Below are 20927 nucleotides of genomic sequence, written 5' to 3'. Positions count from 1 at the left end.
AGTCTAGAAATAAACATTTGAATTGGGTATCCAATATTTGGATACTCAGGAGCTAGTTTTAAAAACTAACTAGGCATATCTGACCTAGACATCTGTTCCCATCCTACCCCACCTACCCCCTCAAAAAAGAAAAGAAAAAGAGTGTGTAGTAATAATAATAATAAGTTTCTGGTACAGAGGGAGAAGTATAAGCACCTGGCAGATATACCCACCATTAAATTCTTTTCTGGCCTTGAATCATGGTTACTCTCCATTTTCTCAAAAACGATTACTCACTTGTTAAAATGTGATCCCTTCCACACTTGATTCATTCTGACCCAGCTCTCAAGCTCAGCACAATGTATAAAGAAGCTGCCTTCTCCCATAACTAGACTCTAAATTCCTTAAGAGCAAGGATTCTGTCCTGTCTTCTATCTCTCCCACTGTACCTGACATAGGGCTGAGCATAAGCACTTCTTGAATGAATGGTATGAGAGGTTCCACATTCTGTATAGGCAGAAGCTTCTGAGATTGGATTGTGGTTGGTCTGCCCTTGGTCTGCATATTTATTTGTGTGTGTGTGTGTGTGTGTCTCTCTCAGGCTGCCTGCTGATGAAGGGCAAAGATACACAAAGGAAATCTACTGTCTCTAAGATGAAAGATTTGCCAGAGACTGCCCAGCTGGGGCCAGCAGTGTTACCAACTTCTTTAGGCCCCAGACCAAAACCGAAGACCGTCTCAGAGCTCCTAAGGGAGAAACGACTAAGGGAATCCCGAGCCAATAAGGCCTTGGAGAACACAGTGATCCTCGCCCCTCAGGTGCTGGTCACCCCACCTATGATCCTTCAGCAACCTTTGCAACCACTTCTCCCTTCCACTCTTGCCACAGCCCAACCGCTAGGATCAGGGTCAGCTGGGAAACCAGTTGCCATGACTTCAAACCCAGCGACCACATTCCAAACACCTTCCCCCATCATAGTTTCCACCAAGTCCCCTGAAAAAAAATCTACCACAGATAACTCTGACTCCTCACAGGGAAATAAGGTCATTGTTGAAGAGAAAGTAAATAAAATGGAGGGGACCTCTGTCCCCCAGGTTGGGGCACTTGCCTCAGAAAAGTCTTCCTCATTGATGAGGGCTGAAGAGCACTCTGCTCCTAGCGAGACCACAATCCCTAGAACAGTAGCTAATCCAACCCTAGGAGTAAGCCAGATTTCCACCAGCTCAGGGCCATCCAGCCTCCTGTCTTCCCAAGTCACTACCACCTCAGGGAATCAGAAATCACCCAAGGTACCTCCTTTTCTTGCTGCAGCTCAAATCTCTATGCAGCAGCCCAAATCCATTAGCCTGGTGCCTACCCTTTCAGTTCCTACCTGTGGCCCACAGGTCATCTCCAGCAACATTTTTCCCATCACATGGGTAGTTACTACACAAGGGCTTGTCCCTATGTCCATGTCAACCTTTGTAGGCCTCCCTGGACCAGGCAAGCCCACTGGAACCCCTGTGCTCCCTATCCTTCAGGGAGTAACCAAGAGTAAGGCTAATCTGAAGCTGTTGCCTTCATTAGCAGTCAAGCAGAGCCCTACAGCCCCTGAACCAAATCCCGCTTTAGTCAAAAGGCCACTTAATGCCAGTAAAACTCTTCAAAGAGGCCTGAACTCAGGGAAAACTGGACCAAGCCTTCCGACACATCTTCCCACCACAGCTTCATCTGATACAGTAAATCTCTCAGAAAAAAACGGTGTTTCTGGAGATAAACCTTCTCCCAGAGAAGTGAGGACATCTGGAAAGACTTCTGCACCCTCTCCCCAGTCTGAGACACAGTCCCAGACTAAGAACCCCACAAGCCAACCAAGGACAGAACCCAATGGCTGCTACCATGAGCCCAGCCCAGAAGCAGAGAGCCCAGCTAAAGTGAATACAGGAGGCCAGGATCCTGTGCAGAAAGGCCTTTTACTGGAAACAAAAGACCATCTTCCTGTTCAGAATGGCAATCCTGAGAAATCTTTTCCCACCCCAGCAGGGACCCCTAAACCCATTACCCAGCCACAAGAAGGGATGGTTGCCCAAGACAATCAGCCCAAAGCCCTGGAGCCTGGGAAGAACGTTCTTGACCTGAGTCTCCTCTCATTGGAGAATGAGGCTTCTGTAAGGGAGTGGCTTAAAGGAAAGCAGGGTGTCAGCTTGCCCCCACTTCAGAGCACACTGCCCTACCTGCCTCCCTTTCTGTGCAATCTAAAGACCCTATCAGGACTTCTGCTCCAAAAGAAATCCCTGGAGCAGAGAGCAGCTACCATAGTGACTCAGGGAAGAGTCCAGGACAAGAATGACGTGTCCAGACAGGATGTTCAGGCAGCTCGGCATCTGGTGCAACAGCAACTTAAGGAGAACCCTGCATACCTCCTCCTGAAAGCCAGGTTTTTGGCAGCTTTTGCCCTCCCAGCTTTTCTTGCCACTTTTCCCCCACCTAGGGTCCCAACCACCCTTTCACAGACCATGGACAGAAACAGTGAGAGTGAGGAGGAAAAGGAGGAGGATTGCTCTCAGTCAGAGACAAGGCCCAAAGATGGGAATTGTGATGGAAATGAACAACTGGCAAATACAGCTGGAGATACCCAGTCTGCTGCAGAGGCTATGTCTTCTATCCAGGTAAGGTCAATAACTGGACAGGGAATCTGCTGTCCAGGGAGATGAGGAAGGATACGGGGAGCTGAAAAGGAGGGATTTCATTTCTTTAAACCTTAGGGGATTCTTGGCTGCCACCCTGATAATCACGTTAGAATAAAAAGGATATTTTTCTAAGATCTTTGCCCAGTTTAGTTTCCCATCTACACAGACCAGAACTCTGCCATGGCCCAAAGCTACAAAGAGGTGGCCAGGAATGGGAAACATTCTTGTTTGAATGCCATCTTGATTTAGCACGTATTTGGAATTTCCTTCCTTTCTTTTTTTTTTGCTTTTTGGAGGGCAATTGGGGTTAAGTGACTTGCCCAAGGTCACATGGCTAGTTTTTGGGTTAAGTGTCTGAGGCTGGATCTGAACTCAGGTCCTCCTGACTCCAGAGCCAGTGCTCTATTCGCTGTGCCACCTAGCCGCCCCATGGAATTTCATTTCTCTTGAAGAAGAATCAACCTGTTCCAAACCCACCTAAATTTGCACAAGCATTGTCTCCAGAATTCAGCAAGGATTTAAAGATGAGTGAGTGCTTCTCTGACTCCACAGAGCAGAAGGCATCATTAGATCTTTGACAATTTTTGCTAGTTCTGGTATGCTAAAAAATTCTTTTAGGGAAAGGACTTTTCCCCCTAAAGTAGAAATATAATACACAATTTGAAGATATTTTTCTTTAATACTTTGTTCTTGACTTCTGACTTTGCCAACAGCAGGTCCATTTTTTTTTCTTTCTTTAGATGAAGTCTTATAATTTAGGTGTATTGTTTTTGTTTTTTTGGAGGAGGGAGGGCAAGGCAATTGGGGTTAAGTGACTTGCCCAAAGTCACATGGCTAGTGTTTCAAGTGTCTGAGGCTGGATTTGAACTCAGGTCCTCCTGACTCCAGGACCGGTGCTCTACTAGGTGTATTGTTTATAATAATTTCTCTGCTATTGAAGAAATAATAGCACTGGACTTAAAAGTAAATTTCAGGGGTGGCTAGATGGCATAGTGAATAGAGCCCTCAGACATTTAACACTAGCCATGTGACCTTGAGCAAGTCACCCCCAATTGCCCTGCCTTCCTCCCTCCAAAAAAAAAAAAGTGGGGGTGGTCAGGTGGCTCAGCGAGTAAGAGCACCAGCTCCAGTGTCAGGATGACCTGGGGATCGAATCCCGGGCTCAGACACTCAGCACCACACCCAGAAATAACTGGCCGTGTAAGCTTGAGCAAGTTACTTAACCCCGATTGCTTAAAAAAAAAAAGTGAAGATCTGTGTTCAAGTCCTAGATCTGTTACTCTCAGCTCCTTTCCTTTATTCCATTCTTTGATGGCCCCCTTTTGCTAAGGCCAACCCCTGTACTTGTATTTATAATTCCATCTCTTCTGTTGACTTCAGGAGATTGTCCCTACGATGATCCCCTCTGTCTCTCTGTTCTTTAATCTCTCCCTGTCTACTGGCTCCTTCCTTGCTACTACCTACAAAAATGTCCAGGTTTCCCATCCTTTAAAAAATAAACATACCTTGTCTTGATTCTCTGTGTATCTCCTCATTACAATCAGGTGCCTGTAAAAAATCGGTGTTCCTGTGCTTCTTGCTCACTTCTCCTTTCCCTCTCTTCTCATGGTCTCATCACTCAATTCTTCTCTCCAGACTTACCAACCATCTCTTAATTACCAAACCTAATGGCCTTTTCTGAGTCTTCATCCTTCCCAACTTCTCTGCAGTAATTGACATGGCTGAGCTACCTTCTCCTCTTAAACACTCTCACCCCTCTTAGTTTTCATGATATCGCCCTCCCTTGCTTCTCCTGCCTCTCTGGATGCCCTTTCCTCTGGCTCCTTTTCTGGGTCATCTTCCTTACTGAGTCTGACCCACGTCTTGATCCTGGACCTCCTCTGTCCCCGGCTTGCTGATCTCGTTGGCTTTCAGAAATTCAGTTATCATCTCTATGTAGATGACTCCCAGATTTACATATTCATCCCTAACCTGTTTACTGAGTACGAGTCCCACATCCATAACTGGATGCCCCATAGGCACCTCAGACTTAACATGTCTATAACAGAACTCATCTTTTAATCCCCTAAAACTCACCCTTCTTTCTCAGTTATTGCTGTCAGGGGCACCATGTCCTTGCAGCCCTCCAGGTTTGAAGCCTCAAAATTACCCAAGACTCTTGACTCTCTTTCACTCCCCCATATCCCAGCTATTGCCACGTCTTGTCAGTTCTACCTCTACCACATCTCTTGTGTCTGTTCTTCTCTTCACTCACATTGTCATTACCCAAAAGCCTCCTGATTGGCCTCTCAGCCAGCCTCCTTTCCCCTCTGTAGTCCATCCCTCCACAGCTGCCAAAGGAGTATTCCTAAAGCATAAGTTTGATCATGTCTCTCTTCTGCTCAGAAACATTCAGTGGCTCTTCTTGTTTCTAGGGTAAAATAAAAGCTCCTCTTTTTTGGCATTTAAAGCCCTTCATTTAAAGCCTCAGCCTGTTTTTCCAGGCTTGTTACATCCTGCTCCCCTTCATGCATTATAGCCAAATTGATCTGCTTGCTTTAATACAGCATTGGACAGGCCATGCCCGTCTGAAATGCACCTGCTTCTCAAAATCCTTGCTTCTTTCACAGCTCAGCTTAAGTGCTGCCTTCTTCATGAGGCGCTTGCCTGGGTCCCCAGGGACTCAAATGCAAAATTACTATGTATAGTTTCTATACTTACTCATATATATGTTATTTTTTTCCCTAACAAAATGTGTGCTTCTTGACAGCAGACTAGTTTAAGTTTTTTATTTCCAGTATCTGTTGACAGTGCATGGCACATAGCAAGTGCTTAACAAATGCTTGTTGAATGATGTATTGATTATAACTTTGTGTAAGGCAGTCTCCTGGGCCACAGTTGCCTCATCTGTAAAATGACTCTAGATCAGGGTTCCTTAACTTCCTTGTGTCTTGGACCCCTCTCTGAGTCTGGTGAAGCCTGTAGACCCCTTCTTAGACATTTTTAAATACACAAAATAAAATACATAGAATCACAAAGTCAACCAGTTACATCGAAATACAGTTATCACCATACTAACAAAAAAGTTCATGGACGACAGGTTCAGAACCCTTGCTCCAAGAGATCTTTAAGGACTTTTCTAGCTCTTACAGTCTTAAACTTTGTGGCTGTAGTAGCTGTAGATATAGATATATAAATGTCCACGTTTAAATATCAACTGACAGCTATAGTCATTTGTTCAAACCAAAGTTTCCTGCTTTTCCTTATTGTAGTTGCTTCTTGTCAGTAGAATGTAATATGCTTAAACTTCAGAAGTATAAATTGCATAACCTGTGTTTTGATAGAGGAACAGAGTCTCAGTGTGGGCCAATATAATGGTGTAATGATTACTAGATTGACACTGAAGAGACCCCATCAGCCAACATAAGCTCACTAGGTCATCTTGCACAAGCCATGGCTTCTTTCTGTTCTAACTGGAAAATAAAGAGGTTACAGGGTTAGGCAACCTGTGGCCTTGAGGCCACATGTGGCCCTCTAGGCCCTCAAGTGGGGTCCTTTGACTGAATCCAAACTTCACAGAACAAATACCCTTAATAAAAGTATTTGTTCTGTAAAACTAGGATTGAGTCAAAAGGTCACACCCAAGGACCTAGAAGGCCACATGTGGCCTTGAGACAGCAGATTCCCTACCCCTGGATTAGATTAAATGATCACTAAGGTTCCTATCAGTTATAAATTCTGTTGGAATTTTAATGTAATTCCTGATCTCCAAGCACAATATCTTACTTGACTGGTATCTCAAGAGAACTCCAGATAATGAGTTTTTCCAATATCTAGTCCTGTTTCTATTGGTGATGTTTAACCAGAATTCTGTTTCTGTGTCAGTTTTCCCCTTGAAATTAGGCACCCTTCCTAAGTTTTTCCATAAAAACTTCTTCCCTTAGCATTTTCCTAGATGGTCAGAGCCGAAGAAGCTCATTGTGCTATCTCAGGGAAGTTCTGAAGAACATGGGCTACCACCACTCCCATGAGCCATAGTTTGATGGCCTTGTGCTGTCAGGGTTTTTGTGGAAGGAGAAAGCAGAAACAAAAGCTTGCCTCATCCACTGCCATTGAAGAAGGGTTTTAAGATATTGTGGGGGAGGCAACAACCAGTTAGAAAGAACCTCTTTCAGAAATGCTGTGCCAGTCACCTCCCCATCTTTTGCAGAAGTAGGGGACTGGTGGGGTGGGGTGCTGCATACAATGTCAGATTTTTTCAAAATGTGGGTTAGTTTTGCTAAACTGGTCTCTTTCCTGTTTATTTGTTGTCATAAGGGATGTCTTAGGGTGGGAAAGGAAGTTAGAATAAATTGTAAAATATAAGTAATATGACCCCCCCCCAAAGATCAATTAAAAATATTTTTTAAACCACCAACAAAATAGTACTACTCCTTGAAAACCTGCCTCCTTAGGTCAGCATTGCTAAGCCCTTTTCAGACCTCACATACCTGAGCTCAAGAGAAGGGAAGATACTTTTCTCTCCTCCTCCAGTTTTCTGTCCATCCTCACTAGCTGCCCCCAACCACCAAACCTAAACGTGAGGTGAACCTGCAACTCTAGATTCTATTTGTAGAAATCTCTGTGTTTGGGGTTAGGTGAACAGGAAACTAACAGGCCATTGGGCCAGATTTCATCTTTTTTTTTCTTTCTTTTTTTTTTGGAGGGGGGAAGGCAGGGCAATTGGAATTAAGTGACTCGTCCAGGTTCATACGGCTAGTAAATGCAAGTGTCTGATGTCAGATTTGAACTCAGGTTCTCCTGACTCCAGGGCCAGTGTTTTATTCACTGTGCCCCCTAGCTACCCCCTGCTAGTTTTCATCCTAATTCTAGCCTTGCAAGGGGAATTCCTTTCCCTCTACTTTTCCCCCTTGTCACTCTGGGATCTCTGGTCACTGTTCTCTCCCTTTTGGATCTTGCTTTAGGGCTGTCCCCATCCTGTCCCACATGCCATGTCTGATACCCTGGATGCTGCAGACTTCGATGTACTGAAGACCAGAAATTCTATGCATGCCAGGAAGCGGAGGAGGAGGCTGTGAGACAGGAGCTGGAAGTAAGTTGATCACACATGAAGTTGAAGGGCCCTAGACACGGAAATAATGTCACACTGGTATCGTACAGCTTACTGGGGGGATTTTGTACCCTTGTCCTCCTCCCCCTCCACCCTCTCTCCCTTCTCCTCCTCCCTATCCCCACACACACTTTGCTACTACCACTATGATTTTGGGAGCAGACAAGTTCTGCCCTTAAAAAAAAATCCCACTGCCCTTTTCATACAGATGAGAAAGAGGAGGTCTGAGGCCCCACTCACTATGATGCTTTCAGAAGGAGTTGTTCTGTTGCACTTATTTTTAAACCGCTAGGGCAGGGGCTCTTAACCTTGCGTCTGTGAAATTGGTTTTTAATACTTTCACAGCTGTATTTCAGTATACTTTATTTCCTTTATAATTCTACATATTCTATTTAAATTAAATAAAAACATTATTCTGACCACCTGATTGCCAGAAAGGTCCAAGACACAAAAAAGAACCACAGACTTTCAGGAAGTTTTTTGGACAACCACTTTGTCCAGAGCTGTCTTTGTAAAACAGTCCCTAACAGTGCATCTCCCCATCCTCCATTCTGTCAGCTTGATTGTCTTCTGTATTTATAGACCTTGACTTTTGCTAAAGGCGTTGTCTAAAGATATGGAAACAGCCGGATGGAAGCATCCTTGGGAGCCCCTGCCTGTTCTTCTAGTGCAGGATTCCTGGCCATGAAAACTGCCTCTAGAGTCAAGGAAATCTTAAACTTGCTTAAAACCAACTGACCCTGCAAAAAAACTTTTTTAAAAAGTCAAGAAACCATGAAGGATAAGAAAGCCTCATCGTCATGAAGGCTTTCTCTGTACAGACAGTATTGAGTCAATGCTTCTCACTGAAGACCTGTTATCACACTAACCACACTGGATTATCAATGTACTGTAAACCCTGGAAATTGAACTCCTGCAAAAGGCTTATGCCACTGCTTTGTTGCACTAGAACAAGGGAAGGAGGGAACCTGGGGAGCTGCTGGGATAGGGAGGAGGAGGAAGAGAGAAATAGAAGTTTATTTATTTTTGCTGTCAAAGCTTTATTTTGTGTGATCATTTGATTCTGGATCAGAAGAGGTGACTGGGATTCTCAGTCATTCCACCTTCAGTGACATTGGTAATGAATGGTCCCTCGGCTGCTTTGAAGTGATAATACTTCTTTAATTGGAGGGGTTATTTTTTTATGCACATAAGAAGTCTAAATGTTTGGAGGGAAAGATATAAATATTTATGTGTGTGTGTATATAGCTGCTAGATGTTTTATTTTCTCATTAAAAACAAAACAAAAAAACTTTAGCTTTATTTTTTCAAGGGTATACTGTAAGTATACACACACTCTCTCAGGGTCAGCCCCACTCTTGTCAATATGAAACTCTACATGAGGGCCTTAAACTGATCCTAAAGGCCTGCCATACTTTCCAGTCAGTAATACATGTGAAATGGCTAAATCTGAGGGCTAGAAGGGGCCCCACAGGGCCGTGGGAATGAATCTTGACTTTGTCATTTCCTAGCTGTTGAATCTTGGGTAGAGCTGTAAGCAGGAATTTTTTCATCTGAAGCTTAGTTAGGAGTGGGGACAGATTGCGAGGGTGGAGGAGAGAGGCACCATGAATCTGACAGGATTGAACAGTAGTAGTGGTACAGAGAAAATGGTCTGGCAGACAGTGGATAGGATATGTGTGTGCACAAAGGACAGTCCAGCCCTCTGAGTCCTGCCAATGTCTCTGAAGGGTTTGGTGGTAATAGCTCTGGGAGAGGAACATACATGACAGATCATGCCTCCCCTTGGTCCCCTGTCAGAGCCCTGGTACAAAGCTCCAGTTACCTTACCCTTTTAAACGCTCTGATCTTTTACAAGACATTTAATGACTGTAGGCCTCAGGTTTTTCATCCCTAAAGAATAGGGAACGGGGTGGCCAGGTAGCACAGAGAGTAAGAGCTGGCTCCAGTGTCGGGATGACCTGGGGATCGAATCTGAGCTCAGACACTTAGCACCCACCCAGAAACACCTGGCCGTGTAACCTTGAGCAAGTTACTTAACCCCAATTGCTTAGGGGTGGCCAAGTGGCTCAGCAAGTAAGAGCACCGGCTCCAGTGTTGGGATGACCTGGGGATCAAATCCGGGCTGAGACACTTAGCACCACACCCAGAAATAACTGGCCATGTAACCTTGAGCAAGTTACTTAACCCCGATTGTTTTAAAAAAAAAAAAATAGGGAACAATACTACTTGCACTGCCTACTTCACAGGACTTTTGTAGGGAAAGCATTTTGTAAACTTTAAAACTATATAAATGCCAGTTATCTATAAAATAAGGAGGTTACACTAGATCAGAGATGTCAAATACATTGCCCAAAACACTACCAGGTGCAGCCCCAACCAGATAAAAATGTGATTAGGAATATTTAACAAAATAAGTAAAAATACAACAAAACATAGATAACATTGCATTTTAAAACTAAGTTAAGGGATCTTTATGTATGGATTAGCTTGACACCACTGGACTCAGTCTCCAAAACATCTTCCAGTGCACAATTCTGTAACTGTAATATCTGATCTGGGCCCTTGTTTTCATATACATAAATGACTACCCATTCCTAACTTATGAGTTTTTTGTTTCTGTTAGGGAAAAGGGGGAAGCATGTTGCTTTTTTTATTATTGTCAAAAACTGGAATGTTCTAATTGGCTAGAAACTTTTGAGAAAATAGCCCAGAGTCTCTGGATAGAAATCAAGGCATAAGACCAGGCTAAGTAGGATATGATGTCAAGGCATCCTTTGAAGAGGCGAAGATGCTCAATGCCTTCCTCCCAGTTCTCTACACAACAAAGGGGAAGATATTTCCATTTCTTTTTCCCCTCCAGACCACACAGACTGACACCATTCCTGTTTTCTTAGAATCTGGTGGTGGTAGCTGAGTTTTGGTACAATGGGATTCAGTACAACAGAATGACACCATTCAGGGTACATTAAGACACTCCAGGTGTTGACTCACTTTGCTGAAACATGACACCCCTGGAAGACTGATCATTTTCAAAGCTAAGCCTTTCCCTCTCTTGACAAAAATAATACCTAGTACTTTGTTTTTGTGTGATCCTGTGATTGAAACTCTCTTCACTGATGCAGACCAATTCATGTGGACCTTTACCTTTTTTTTTTTTTTTTTGCTTACTGGAGGGCAATTGGGGTTAAGTGACTTGCCCAAAGTCGCACAGCTAGTAAGTGTGTCAAGTATCTGAGACAGGATTTGAACTCGGGTCCTCCTGACTCCAGGGCTGGTGCTCTATTCACTGCACTCTGTTCACTCTATTCATGGCCACCCCTTCATACGGACCTTTTAAAGAGTACCTGGGACACTGAGAAGATGTACTGATGGTAACACAGCTAACAACAGGCAAGACTGGAGCTCAGGTCTTCCCGCGTCTGTTGGCTCTAATAAACTACCTTATAATTGTTTTTGTTTATTAAATTTCATTTACATTCCTGTGAGGTAAGTAGGGCAGGCATTTTGTTATTGTTGTTCAAAGAGCCTTGTTTTGCTGTGGGTAAACCATTGCCTGGAGAGCCAAGTGGAGTTGGGCGGGGATGGAGAGTCACTGATGCTTCACTGTTAGCATTTTTTATCTTCACCTATTGTCACATCTCTGCTCTTTTCCCCACCTAGGGAGTCCCTTCGAATCCTTGCCCACTTTTCACCTTCTCTCACTGTGAACCATCCCCTTCCAGTCCTTCAAGCCTTCTCTTTCATTTGTGATAGCTGGAATGTGGGGAAACCCAGGATGTTGCAGACAATTCACAACCGAGGGTAACTCCTCAGTATAGATATGTGGGACATTCCCATGTATCTTATTAATAGCAGTTGAAGGCTCCCAAGCAAAAGTTCCAAGGGCAGTTCATCTAAGAAGCTAGTTCAAGGGAACAGACTGGACAGCAATTAGATGAGAGGTAAAATTGTCTTAGGGTGGGACCAGGTGAAAAAATCTTCCATCATGACTGTAGCTTCCACTTCTCCCTCCCCTGAACACAATATCTACTCCCCATCTTGTTAGCCTGCATTAGCTAGGAAAATATATAGGAGGAAGAGTTTATTTTAACTGGATTAACTAGGCATTAATATTCATGGGCCTTTGGAACCTACCCTTCCTGTTTGAGATCCAGCACTGCCCAGCAGATACCCAGTAATTAATAGACATTCACACTGTGTGTTTGTCCCTCCCAAATTCCGTCTTTCGCCATTGCTGCATGAAAAAATGCCATATTTGGGTGTTTTTGCCCCACACTTTTCTGTTGCCTCCCCTCCCCAAGAATTCCTAGAAAATCAACAACTAAGTCCCTACTGTGTGCCAGATACTGTGTTAGGTACTAGGGGTACAAGAATGAAATGAACCCTACTCTCAAGGTACTTATAATGGGGGTGAAAACAAATAACTAAAAATACAGCATAATCACCGGTTCTTCCAAAAGTATACCCTGTATGAGGTGAATAAATTCGAATTTGTAGAAAGTAGTTAAATTCAAGATAGTTTAAGAAGGAAGGAGTTGAGGGGATTAGGAAAGGCTTCCAAATCAGTGTAAGGTGCCTAGAACAATTGAAGTTGTAAGTTATGTTGATTTATAGAGGAGCAGAGAGGTCACACATGCTTAAAAGTAGACTGCCAAGTCAGGCAACATGTTGCAGTGGGAAGGGTAAAGCTGGACTTTTGCCCTTGCATAGAAAATACAGAGAGTGAAAAAGTTAGCAGATTGATAGAAAATTAACATCAGCTGAGTAGAAGGATATGGGATCTCAAAAGCTAGCCAAGGAATGGTGAAGTAGTGTGAATTCTGGGCAGTTATGGGGACAGAAGGCTAAAGCTTCTTTACTCTATCCCTGTCTCCTGTCCCTTAAAAAAAAATCCCCTCCATTCCTGTCTTGTCCCCTCTCCAGGGCTTCATCTTTCTTCCAAAGACCAGACCAACCTCTACTACTCCTCCCCTCCCCAATCAAGGTTGAGGAAAGACCCCTGGTGTAACTTTATCTCCAGGTTATATGAGAAGGAACTTCCCCAAGGCTTACTGTAGTGGAATAGAAAGAGCATGAGGCCTCTTTCAGATTTCATAGGCTGAACTAGATGACCTCTGGGGTCCCTTCCAACTTTGAAATTCTGCCTCCTAAGCCACTGAAGCAACAAATTCACCCTCCCACTCAACTGAATTTCTGATATTTCTACTTCGTTACAAAGTTAATTTTAGAGCACCTTCCATACTGCTTGCCCCATAAAAATTCCTAGGTATGACTCTGGAAAAGAGGACAGAATTTAGAATCAAAAGACTTGGGTTTGAATCCTAACCTAGGTCTGAATCCTGATACTGCTACTAAACCTCTTTGGGCCTCAATTTCCTCATTCATAAAAGTGAAGTTGTACTAGTTGACCTCTAAGCACCTTTTCAATTTATAGTCCTATGAGTCTAACTCTTCCTTTGGATCTGCCAGGTGGAACAGGGGAGATATGGCTGTTGGCAGCTTTGGTGCAAAGCCCAGAGGGGGAATTCTGTCTCTGAGGAAAGAATGTATATCAGTTAGCAACTTGTGGTCATGTGTGGCTTAGGGGGTGGTAAGGGCATAATCACAGTTACCCACTGCTGATAAAAATCAGCATGAAGGCCATCTTTGGCACCTAGGTAAGCCATAGGTTGCTAACCTCTGGGTCTGCCATTGCTTATGGTGTTGTCAGGTTTATTGATAATACCAAAAAAAAAATTCACCAACGGCTGGTTAAAATGTGGTGCTAACAAGGCCATGGTCAAGGGTTTAATTTTTGTGTGGCTTTGTTCTTTTTTGTAACTAAAAATTCTTTTAGCTGGGGCAAAAGCAATTCAGAGAGATGTGTGGGGTGGGGAAGGAATGCTAAAGATAGTGTCAGTAGAAAGGATAGTCTGATCAGAGGAATTGGGGGTGACAGTGACAACTCAGGCAACAGTTTGCCCATCAGAGCATTTGCACTGGGAGAGAAGACCTGCTCCCCAGGAAATACTGTCTATGCCCCCCTTGGGATGGGAAGACAAGGAACACTGGTGACAGAACCTGGTGAAGAAGCAGGGTTGCACACGTTAACAGAAGACTTTGAGGTGTGAGGTAGTGGGGTAGGGGTCTCTGGAGGAGAAGGAGGGAAGAGGAGGAAGGTGAGGATCTCCTCCCCAGCCACAAAATATTGGTGCTATGGAGTAAAGCCCTGATTATCCTACCCTAGTTAGAGTTAACTGTTTACAAAAGGGACAGGAGAGCCCAGGTGCATATGTCCTTCCTACTAAAGAGACATCTTAATGCCTAAATCCTCCAGACAGTAGCACAGATGGCTGATTATTCTTAATAATATTTGCTCTAAGTGTAAGGCAGGACACTCACCTCGCATGGGGGGGAGGGGGTGGTTATGATGCCAAGCCAGGATACAGTGTTTCTGTGTGGGTCTCAATCCACCTGAGCCATGGTACATACCTGAGGAGCCCAGAGGTGCTGATAATGTAAAATGGTACCCCAAAAGTGTGCTGAGATGCCATATACCTCGAGTTCTCCCTAGAAATAAATTACTTCTCCTTTTCCAAACTCCGCCCTCCACCTCTCTCCCTCCCAGAACTCTGATGGACCAATCAGAGGAAATACCATCAAGAAATATCTTGACTATGGCCCCAGGAAGTACCTCATGACAGAGGTTTTCCCAACTGACCTCACCCTCAAGTTCCTGCGTTGCCAGTAAGGTTTCCTATCAAGGTCTGAGGACCAAGGAAATGGGCTGGCTCCAGCATATGGAAAGCAGAGTTATAGCCCAGCAGGAAGCTCTGAGAACAAACTGAGAGGTATGAGGGCTTTGTTATCCTAAGGGGGAGTGTGGGGAAGTATGGATAAGCGGGAGGAGGTGGAGGAGCGGTATTTGGCCAGAAGGAATTAACTCAAAGCAAGGGAGGGTCATTAACCTCTCACTAACCTGAGTAGTCTTATAGGATAGATGGCCACTTAGGGACAGGCATTTAGGCACAGTGGGAGGAGCACTATCTCTGGAGCCAGAAGAATGGAGTTCAAATCCTACTTCTGAAACTTTCTGTCTGTATGACGTTGGCCATGTCACTTAGCCTCCTTGGTCCTCAGTTTCCTCATATGTAATATGGGGTTGGACTAAATGACTTCTGAGGCCCCTTCTAGCTCTGAGGCTGTCTCTAGAATCCTATGATAGAGTCTCATGTCCTCAGGGAACCAGTCATTCCCAGGCAGGACCAGACTCTCCTATGTTTATTTCCTCACACCTGATTTCTGGTTGCTGGATTTCAGATGTATCTGAATATCTACTTGGTACCTTGAATCAAATTAATGTCATAAAGTTCAGTGTGATGCATTTGGATTTTGGTCCAGCAAGAAGAATGAGAAGGTTCATCTAACGAGTCTCTGACAAAAAGAATAGAGTGTTCTCTGTGCCAGTTTCTCATTGATTGTAAGAATCAATTCTTATTTTTGACTGAAGTTCTATATGAAAAGGAAGTATAGGTGAAAGTTGAGAAACTAAGATAAAAGGCCATTTGCAAATTCAGTCAGCCAAGTCTACCTGGGAAGGACTCCAAGGGTAGCCTGGATAGCTTGAGCCAAAAATCTGCTCTGACCAAGACCAGGAGGTTGACCAAATCCAAGGTTTCATATGGGTTAAGCAAAGTCACTGGTTCACAGTGTCAGGCACTATGCTAAACACCAGGGATACAAAAAGAGGCAAAAGGCAGCCCCTGCTTGCTCTGAGGGAGCTTCCAATCTAATGAAAGTCTGTCTCCCTCGCTTTGTTCCCATTCCTTTCAGTCTCTTCTGTGTCTGCCTAGGGAAGGGATAACCTTTGCAAAGCTGCTCTTCTTGCCTCATTCAACTGGTACAGATCTTCAGCTTTTCTGGTTAGTGGAGAAGAATTTAGAGCTTGTAATAGTAACAAAAATAGCATTCTGAAAGCTATGATGAATTATGAAAACAATCTCAGTCCTGGAAACACACTGCCTTGCTCTCCAGTGGAGGGGTGAGGGAAGTGATAATGCTGCCACGTGGGACACTTTGTTGGCTCTGCTGAAATGTGAGGGTTAATTGGTTGGGGATGGGGAGGGAGGGGACAGATTAAGGGAAAATAATTGTGGTATAAAAACAAAAGGTAACAATAAAACTTAAAAAAAATAATAATATTCACAAAACTGCTCAGAATTGCAGCAAAGTCTGCTACTATGTGGTCTTTCCAAACCCCTGTTTCCAGGTAGCTTGGGTTAAGTGATTAAGTTAGTATTTTCATTGGGTTCTATAAAGATAAAGTTCAGAACAGGAAAAATGTCCCCAGAAGCATAGACTATTAGAGCTGGAATTAGAGTCTTAGAGATAATCTAATCCAACCAACCACCTTATTTTATTTTATTTTTGCTTTTTTTGGAGGGGGGAAGGTAGGGCAATTGGGGTTAAGTGACTTGCCCAAGGTCACATGGCTAGTTTTTTGTGTGATGGTCTGAGGCCACATTTGAATTCAGGTCCTCCTGACTCCAGGGCCGGTGCTCTATTTACTGCCCCACCTAGCCACCCCATCCACCTTATTTTGTAGATGAGGAAATCAACGGCCCTGGGAGGTCTCATGACTTGGCCATAGCTCTTAAGTGGCAGAACCAGGACATGATCCCAGGTCTTCTGGAGACATGTCCAGTTTCCCTTAAGAGACCAGCAGCGTGGACATGCCATGTGCTTCTAAAGTCTTTTTTTTTTTTTTTAAGAGAAATTAGGCTAGCTCTATGAGAAAGTAGAATAGGGGAAATGGGTGTCTGGATATCTGTATTTAGTACTAATCCAGCACTCTTCCTTTCTGCTAAAGGGCCAAGCTTAATGACCTGGCTTCTCAGGTGACAGGGACCATAAAAAGAAATATTCCATCACTCCATAGCCAGGCAACAAGAAAGGAAAAATGCAATGGAAAAGAATTAGAGGAAATGAGTCTGCTGTAAATCAGAGACCAGAGATAGCTGGGTCACTGCCTCACTCATAAGGAAGTTGCCTTGTGTAGCTAATTTCCTTTATCAGCTGTAAATAGTGGGAAGGTTGCTTTCAAAATGTGGAAGGTTCCCCAGTCCCCACAGAACAATAGGTTTGGGGAAGAGAAATCAAACTGGCCAAGTATTTATAAATGCACGTATCACATGCCCAATGCTTAAGATCTTGTTGGGGAGACATTTTAAGTAAACGGAACAGTGCAAAACAGATTGTGTGGCATAGATAATGCATGCTGGGAAGCCTGAGGGCAGTGAGGCTAGAGAAGGCTTCTTTGCTCAGACCTCACACAGTGCTTCCTCAACACTAGATCACGGAAGATTGCATTTTCTAATCATATGTTTGTGTCATTACCCCAGCTGGAGAGGCCCCTACTAGACTGTGATCTCCATAGGATGGGGGATCATGTTAATTTTTGCATCTTCCCCAACACCTAGCAAAGTGTTCCAGACACACACAAAAGTGTAACTAGTGAGACTAATGGTCACTATAGGAAAGGATATGTTCTTTCTGTAGGGTGGTGACATCCAAGGGCACGTCTTTCCACTTGGGAGGGGAGTTGGGGTCTCTTGACTGCCAGTGGCCTCCTAAGGAGCCTTCTAAGGGCCACCCCAGGGAAGAAACCCATCTTGGTTGGATGTGGGTACCCTGAAAGAAGAAATACATCTACCCCTCCAAGCCCCAAACCCTCCATCCCAAGAGACTTGTTGCTGTCATATTCTTCTTCCAGTTCATTCTCTCACCCCCCACCAAGTCAGTATCATTATACCCAGCTGAGGCAGATACCACCAGACTGGGGGACTCATGTCAGAGGGAATGACCAGTATCAGTGGTGGAACCAGTAGCAATGATGACACCACAAAGTCTTGTGCTGTTTCATCAATTAATCAATAAACAGTTATTACACACTACTGTGTACCAGACACAGTGCTAAGCACTGAGGAAACAGGCAAGGCAAAAGACAGTCCCTGCCTTGAAGGAGCTTACAATCTAACAGGAGTCTCTGTCTCCTTTGCTTTGTCCCCAATCCTTCCAATGCAATTTGGCCTAGATATTGGAATTCCCAGTTATAGTTCTGTACACAGGAGATATTTATTATTTTTTTAATTGAATTGAATGAGTTGGAATGTAAGCTGACTAATCGGTAGAATTAGACTGAGCAAAAGGAAATTGGAGTAGACATTCCAAGCAGCAAGCCCTTCTGGCATTTGGAAGGCATCTCTCTTTGTATCTTCTACATAAACAGCCCCTGATGCATCTGGAATTGCCACCCCACACCTGACTATGCAGGTAATTCTTGCTGAGTCTTCTAGCACACATATTGGGACACACTCTGGCTTAAAGAAAGATGTCACCTCCTAGCTTGGGATCATCTAAAGTGATAGCTTTGTTCTTTTTCTTTCTGGAATCATTAGTTAAGGAAATGGGTCAGATTTTGTAACTCAGCAAGAAGCCAAAATTTATCAAGGATTATAGCACTGGAAGGGACCTTAGAGGCCCTCACTTTATAGATGAGGAAACTGAGACCCAGGGTCACACAAATACTAAACATCCGGGGCAAGAATTGAACCCAGCGCCTCAAACTCTAGAGTCAGTACTCTCTCCACTGCCCCAGAGGAGTTTGCAAGATGGTGGTGATGGCTTGATTAATGTTCAGTCACTGGACACCTGCTTTTAAATATGTTTGTATATCATTGCTGGGTCCCAGTCCAATAGCTATGTGCAGACGAGTTTAAATTAAAGAGAGGCCTAAGAGGTAGCACCTGAGTATGTGTGTGCTTCTGTGTGGGAGTAAGGGAGTAGTTACAAAAATTAAATAAGGAAAATGTATGAGGTCACATTGCCCATGTATCCATCAGAATACAGAATTATAAATCCAGAGGTGAGAAAGAATGTAAGGGGCCATCTGGTCCAGTAATGTCACACTGTAATAGAAACAGGGACCACCGGACTGTACCAAAGGATCTCCACAGGTGAAAACTGACTTAGAAAACCACATATTAACATTATTTATGTTCTATTGTATTTGTATTTATTTTGTTAAATATTTCTGTATTACTTTTTTGCTTTTTTTTTTGGAGGGGGGAAGGCAGGGCAATTGGAGTTAAGTGACTTGCCCAAGGTCACATGGCTAGTTTTGTGTTACGTGTCTGAGGTCTGATTTGAACTTGGGTCCTCCTGACTCCAGGGCTGGTACTATATTCACTGTGCCACCTAGCCGCCCTTCTGTATTACTTTTTAATCCGATTTGGCAGCACTTGAAATTTTTATGGGCCCCATTGTGGCCTCTGATCTAATCAAACCCCTTCATTTTATAGGTGATGAAAGGTTAAGAAACTTTCCCAAGGTTACAGAGGTAGGAAATAATAGAACCGAAATTTGAAGTTGTCTCTCTCCTCTCTCTTATCTCATCCCAAGAAAGTGCATTAAGACTGTTGCTTGGCTTAATCAATCATCCCATAAGCATGTATTAAGTGTATACTATGTGTTGGACCTGAGTTCAAATCCAGCCTCAGACACTCACTAGCTGTATGACTCTAGGTAAGTCACTTAACCCTGTTTGCCTTAGTTTCCTCATCTGTAAATTGAACTGAAGGAGGAAATGGCAAATCATTCTAGTATATTTGCCAAGAAGACCCCAAATGGGTCACAGAGAGCTCAACATGACTGAAACGACTAAACAACAGAAACGTGCCGAGCATTGTGCTAGGCTAAGAAATCATTCTGGAGTTTACATTCTGTGGAGGAGACAACATGTACATGTATAGAAAATAAATACTAGGTAGTTTTGTTGGGAGATGCCACACCCTCCAGCAGCTGGGAAGATTTGATGAACTCTGCATAGAACTGAGTTTTAGAGGAAAAAGGGATTCCAAGAGGCAAAGAGAGAATTCCTGAGTACAAAAGTGTAGAGTCAGGGGCTGCTAGGTGGCACAGTGAATAGAGCATTGGCCCTGGAGTCAGGAAGACCTGAGTTCAAATCTGGATTCAGACATTTAACACTCATTAGCTGTGTGACCTTGGGTAACTTAACCCCAATTGCCCTGCCCTCCCCCCTCCAAAAAGTGCAAAAAAAAAAAAAGTGTGGAGTCAGGAGATGAAGTATCTGGTGTGAAAAATAAGCCAGTTTGGCTAACCAGGGGTGGGGAACCTTAGGCCTTGAGGCCACATGTGGCCCTCTAGATCCTCAAGTGCAGCCCTTTGAATCCAAACTTCACAGAACAAATCCCCTTAATAAAAGGATTTGTTCTGTAAAACTTGGATTCCTTCAAAAGGCCACACCCAAGGCCTAGAAGGCCACGTGTGGCCTTGAAGCTGAAGGTTCCCCACCCCTGGACTAGACCATAGCATGTGTGAAGAGCAGTGGGGAGGTAAGCTTGGAAAGTGAAGTTGGGGCCATGTTGTGAAGGGCGTTAGCTGTCACCTAGATGATTCTCTGTTTTATCCTGGAGCCAGTATCCTAGCACCACTGGAGTTTACGGAGCAGGGAAATGACATGGCCAACCCCGGGAAAATCATGTTTGCCATCTTCTTATGGGTCCCTCAAGAGACCAGTGCCCTTCCTATACCAGGACCAAGACTATTCTTACTGAGCTAAAACCAATTCTTGTTCTGTAGGAACCCAAGAGGCAGGACTGGTCAAGGATAGGCCAGGAGTTTCCTACCAGCCTCCTCCCTTCCGGCCAAAAAATCAGCCTCCAAGACCCACACCCTGAAACCAGGAGCAACTTTCTTCCACCATTCTGAGGCTGATCTGATTCCATGTGACCACAAGGGGTAAGGCCATCTAGGAGTCGCCCTCTCCAGTTGCACAATTTTCTAAAGACAGAGACTCCTTAGTCTCACAACAACTCATACTGTCAGGAAGTTCTTCCTTCTATCTACCCTGAACCCTTCCATCCGTTGTTTAAGCCCGTTTGTATTTTGTTTCATCCCCTAGAATGCTTTACCACTTCCTGTATTGCAACCTTTTATACCCACCTCAGGATGGGGGGAACAGGAAAAGGAAGAGTATATATTCCAGAGAATTTAGGGGGACAGTAGGAAGGCATTAAGCCCCTAGACTAGCCAGGCCTAGGGAATGGGCAAGAGAGCACACACACACACACACACACACACTCTCTCTCTCTCTCTCTCTCTCTCTCTCTCTCTCTCTCTCTCTCTC

At 44.1% G+C, this 20927-nt stretch overlaps 2 protein-coding genes and 1 long non-coding RNA gene across 6 annotated transcripts in view; 2 read left to right on the top strand and 1 right to left on the bottom strand.

The window, feature by feature from the left end:
• Window positions 1-9791, top strand: part of SNAPC4 (small nuclear RNA activating complex polypeptide 4) — a 50038-nt gene extending 40247 nt beyond the window's left edge. Inside the window, exons 22-24 of the mRNA XM_069069189.1 lie at window positions 581-2628; window positions 7593-7720; window positions 8321-9791. Coding sequence (XP_068925290.1) covers window positions 581-2628; window positions 7593-7706 — 2162 coding nt within the window. The 3' untranslated portion in view covers window positions 7707-7720; window positions 8321-9791. The remainder of the gene's footprint in view (window positions 1-580; window positions 2629-7592; window positions 7721-8320) is intronic.
• The window catches only part of LOC138147044 (uncharacterized), a 38108-nt gene extending 23819 nt beyond the window's left edge, over window positions 1-14289 (bottom strand). The window contains exon 1 of the long non-coding RNA XR_011164687.1: window positions 14123-14289. This is a non-coding gene — a long non-coding RNA (uncharacterized lncRNA). The remainder of the gene's footprint in view (window positions 1-14122) is intronic.
• A 124-nt stretch (window positions 14290-14413) lies between these two features.
• CARD9 (caspase recruitment domain family member 9) overlaps window positions 14414-20927 on the top strand; it is a 31748-nt gene continuing 25234 nt past the window's right edge. For 3 of the 4 annotated variants that reach the window (XM_069069193.1, XM_069069190.1, XM_069069191.1), the window contains exons 1-2: window positions 14414-14571; window positions 20381-20539. The gene's annotated coding sequence lies outside the window, so the exon portion shown is untranslated. The remainder of the gene's footprint in view (window positions 14572-20380; window positions 20540-20927) is intronic. The other variant, XM_069069192.1, reaches the window with a different exon arrangement.

Source organism: Petaurus breviceps, unplaced genomic scaffold (genome assembly GCF_028583685.1).
Source record: "Petaurus breviceps papuanus isolate PSGF00001 unplaced genomic scaffold, PetGlider_PUasm1.0 90779, whole genome shotgun sequence".
NCBI classification, from domain to species: domain Eukaryota; kingdom Metazoa; phylum Chordata; class Mammalia; order Diprotodontia; family Petauridae; genus Petaurus; species Petaurus breviceps.
The sequence above is the reverse complement of the archived record's forward strand: the minus strand, read 5'-3'. Positions and strand labels throughout refer to the sequence as shown.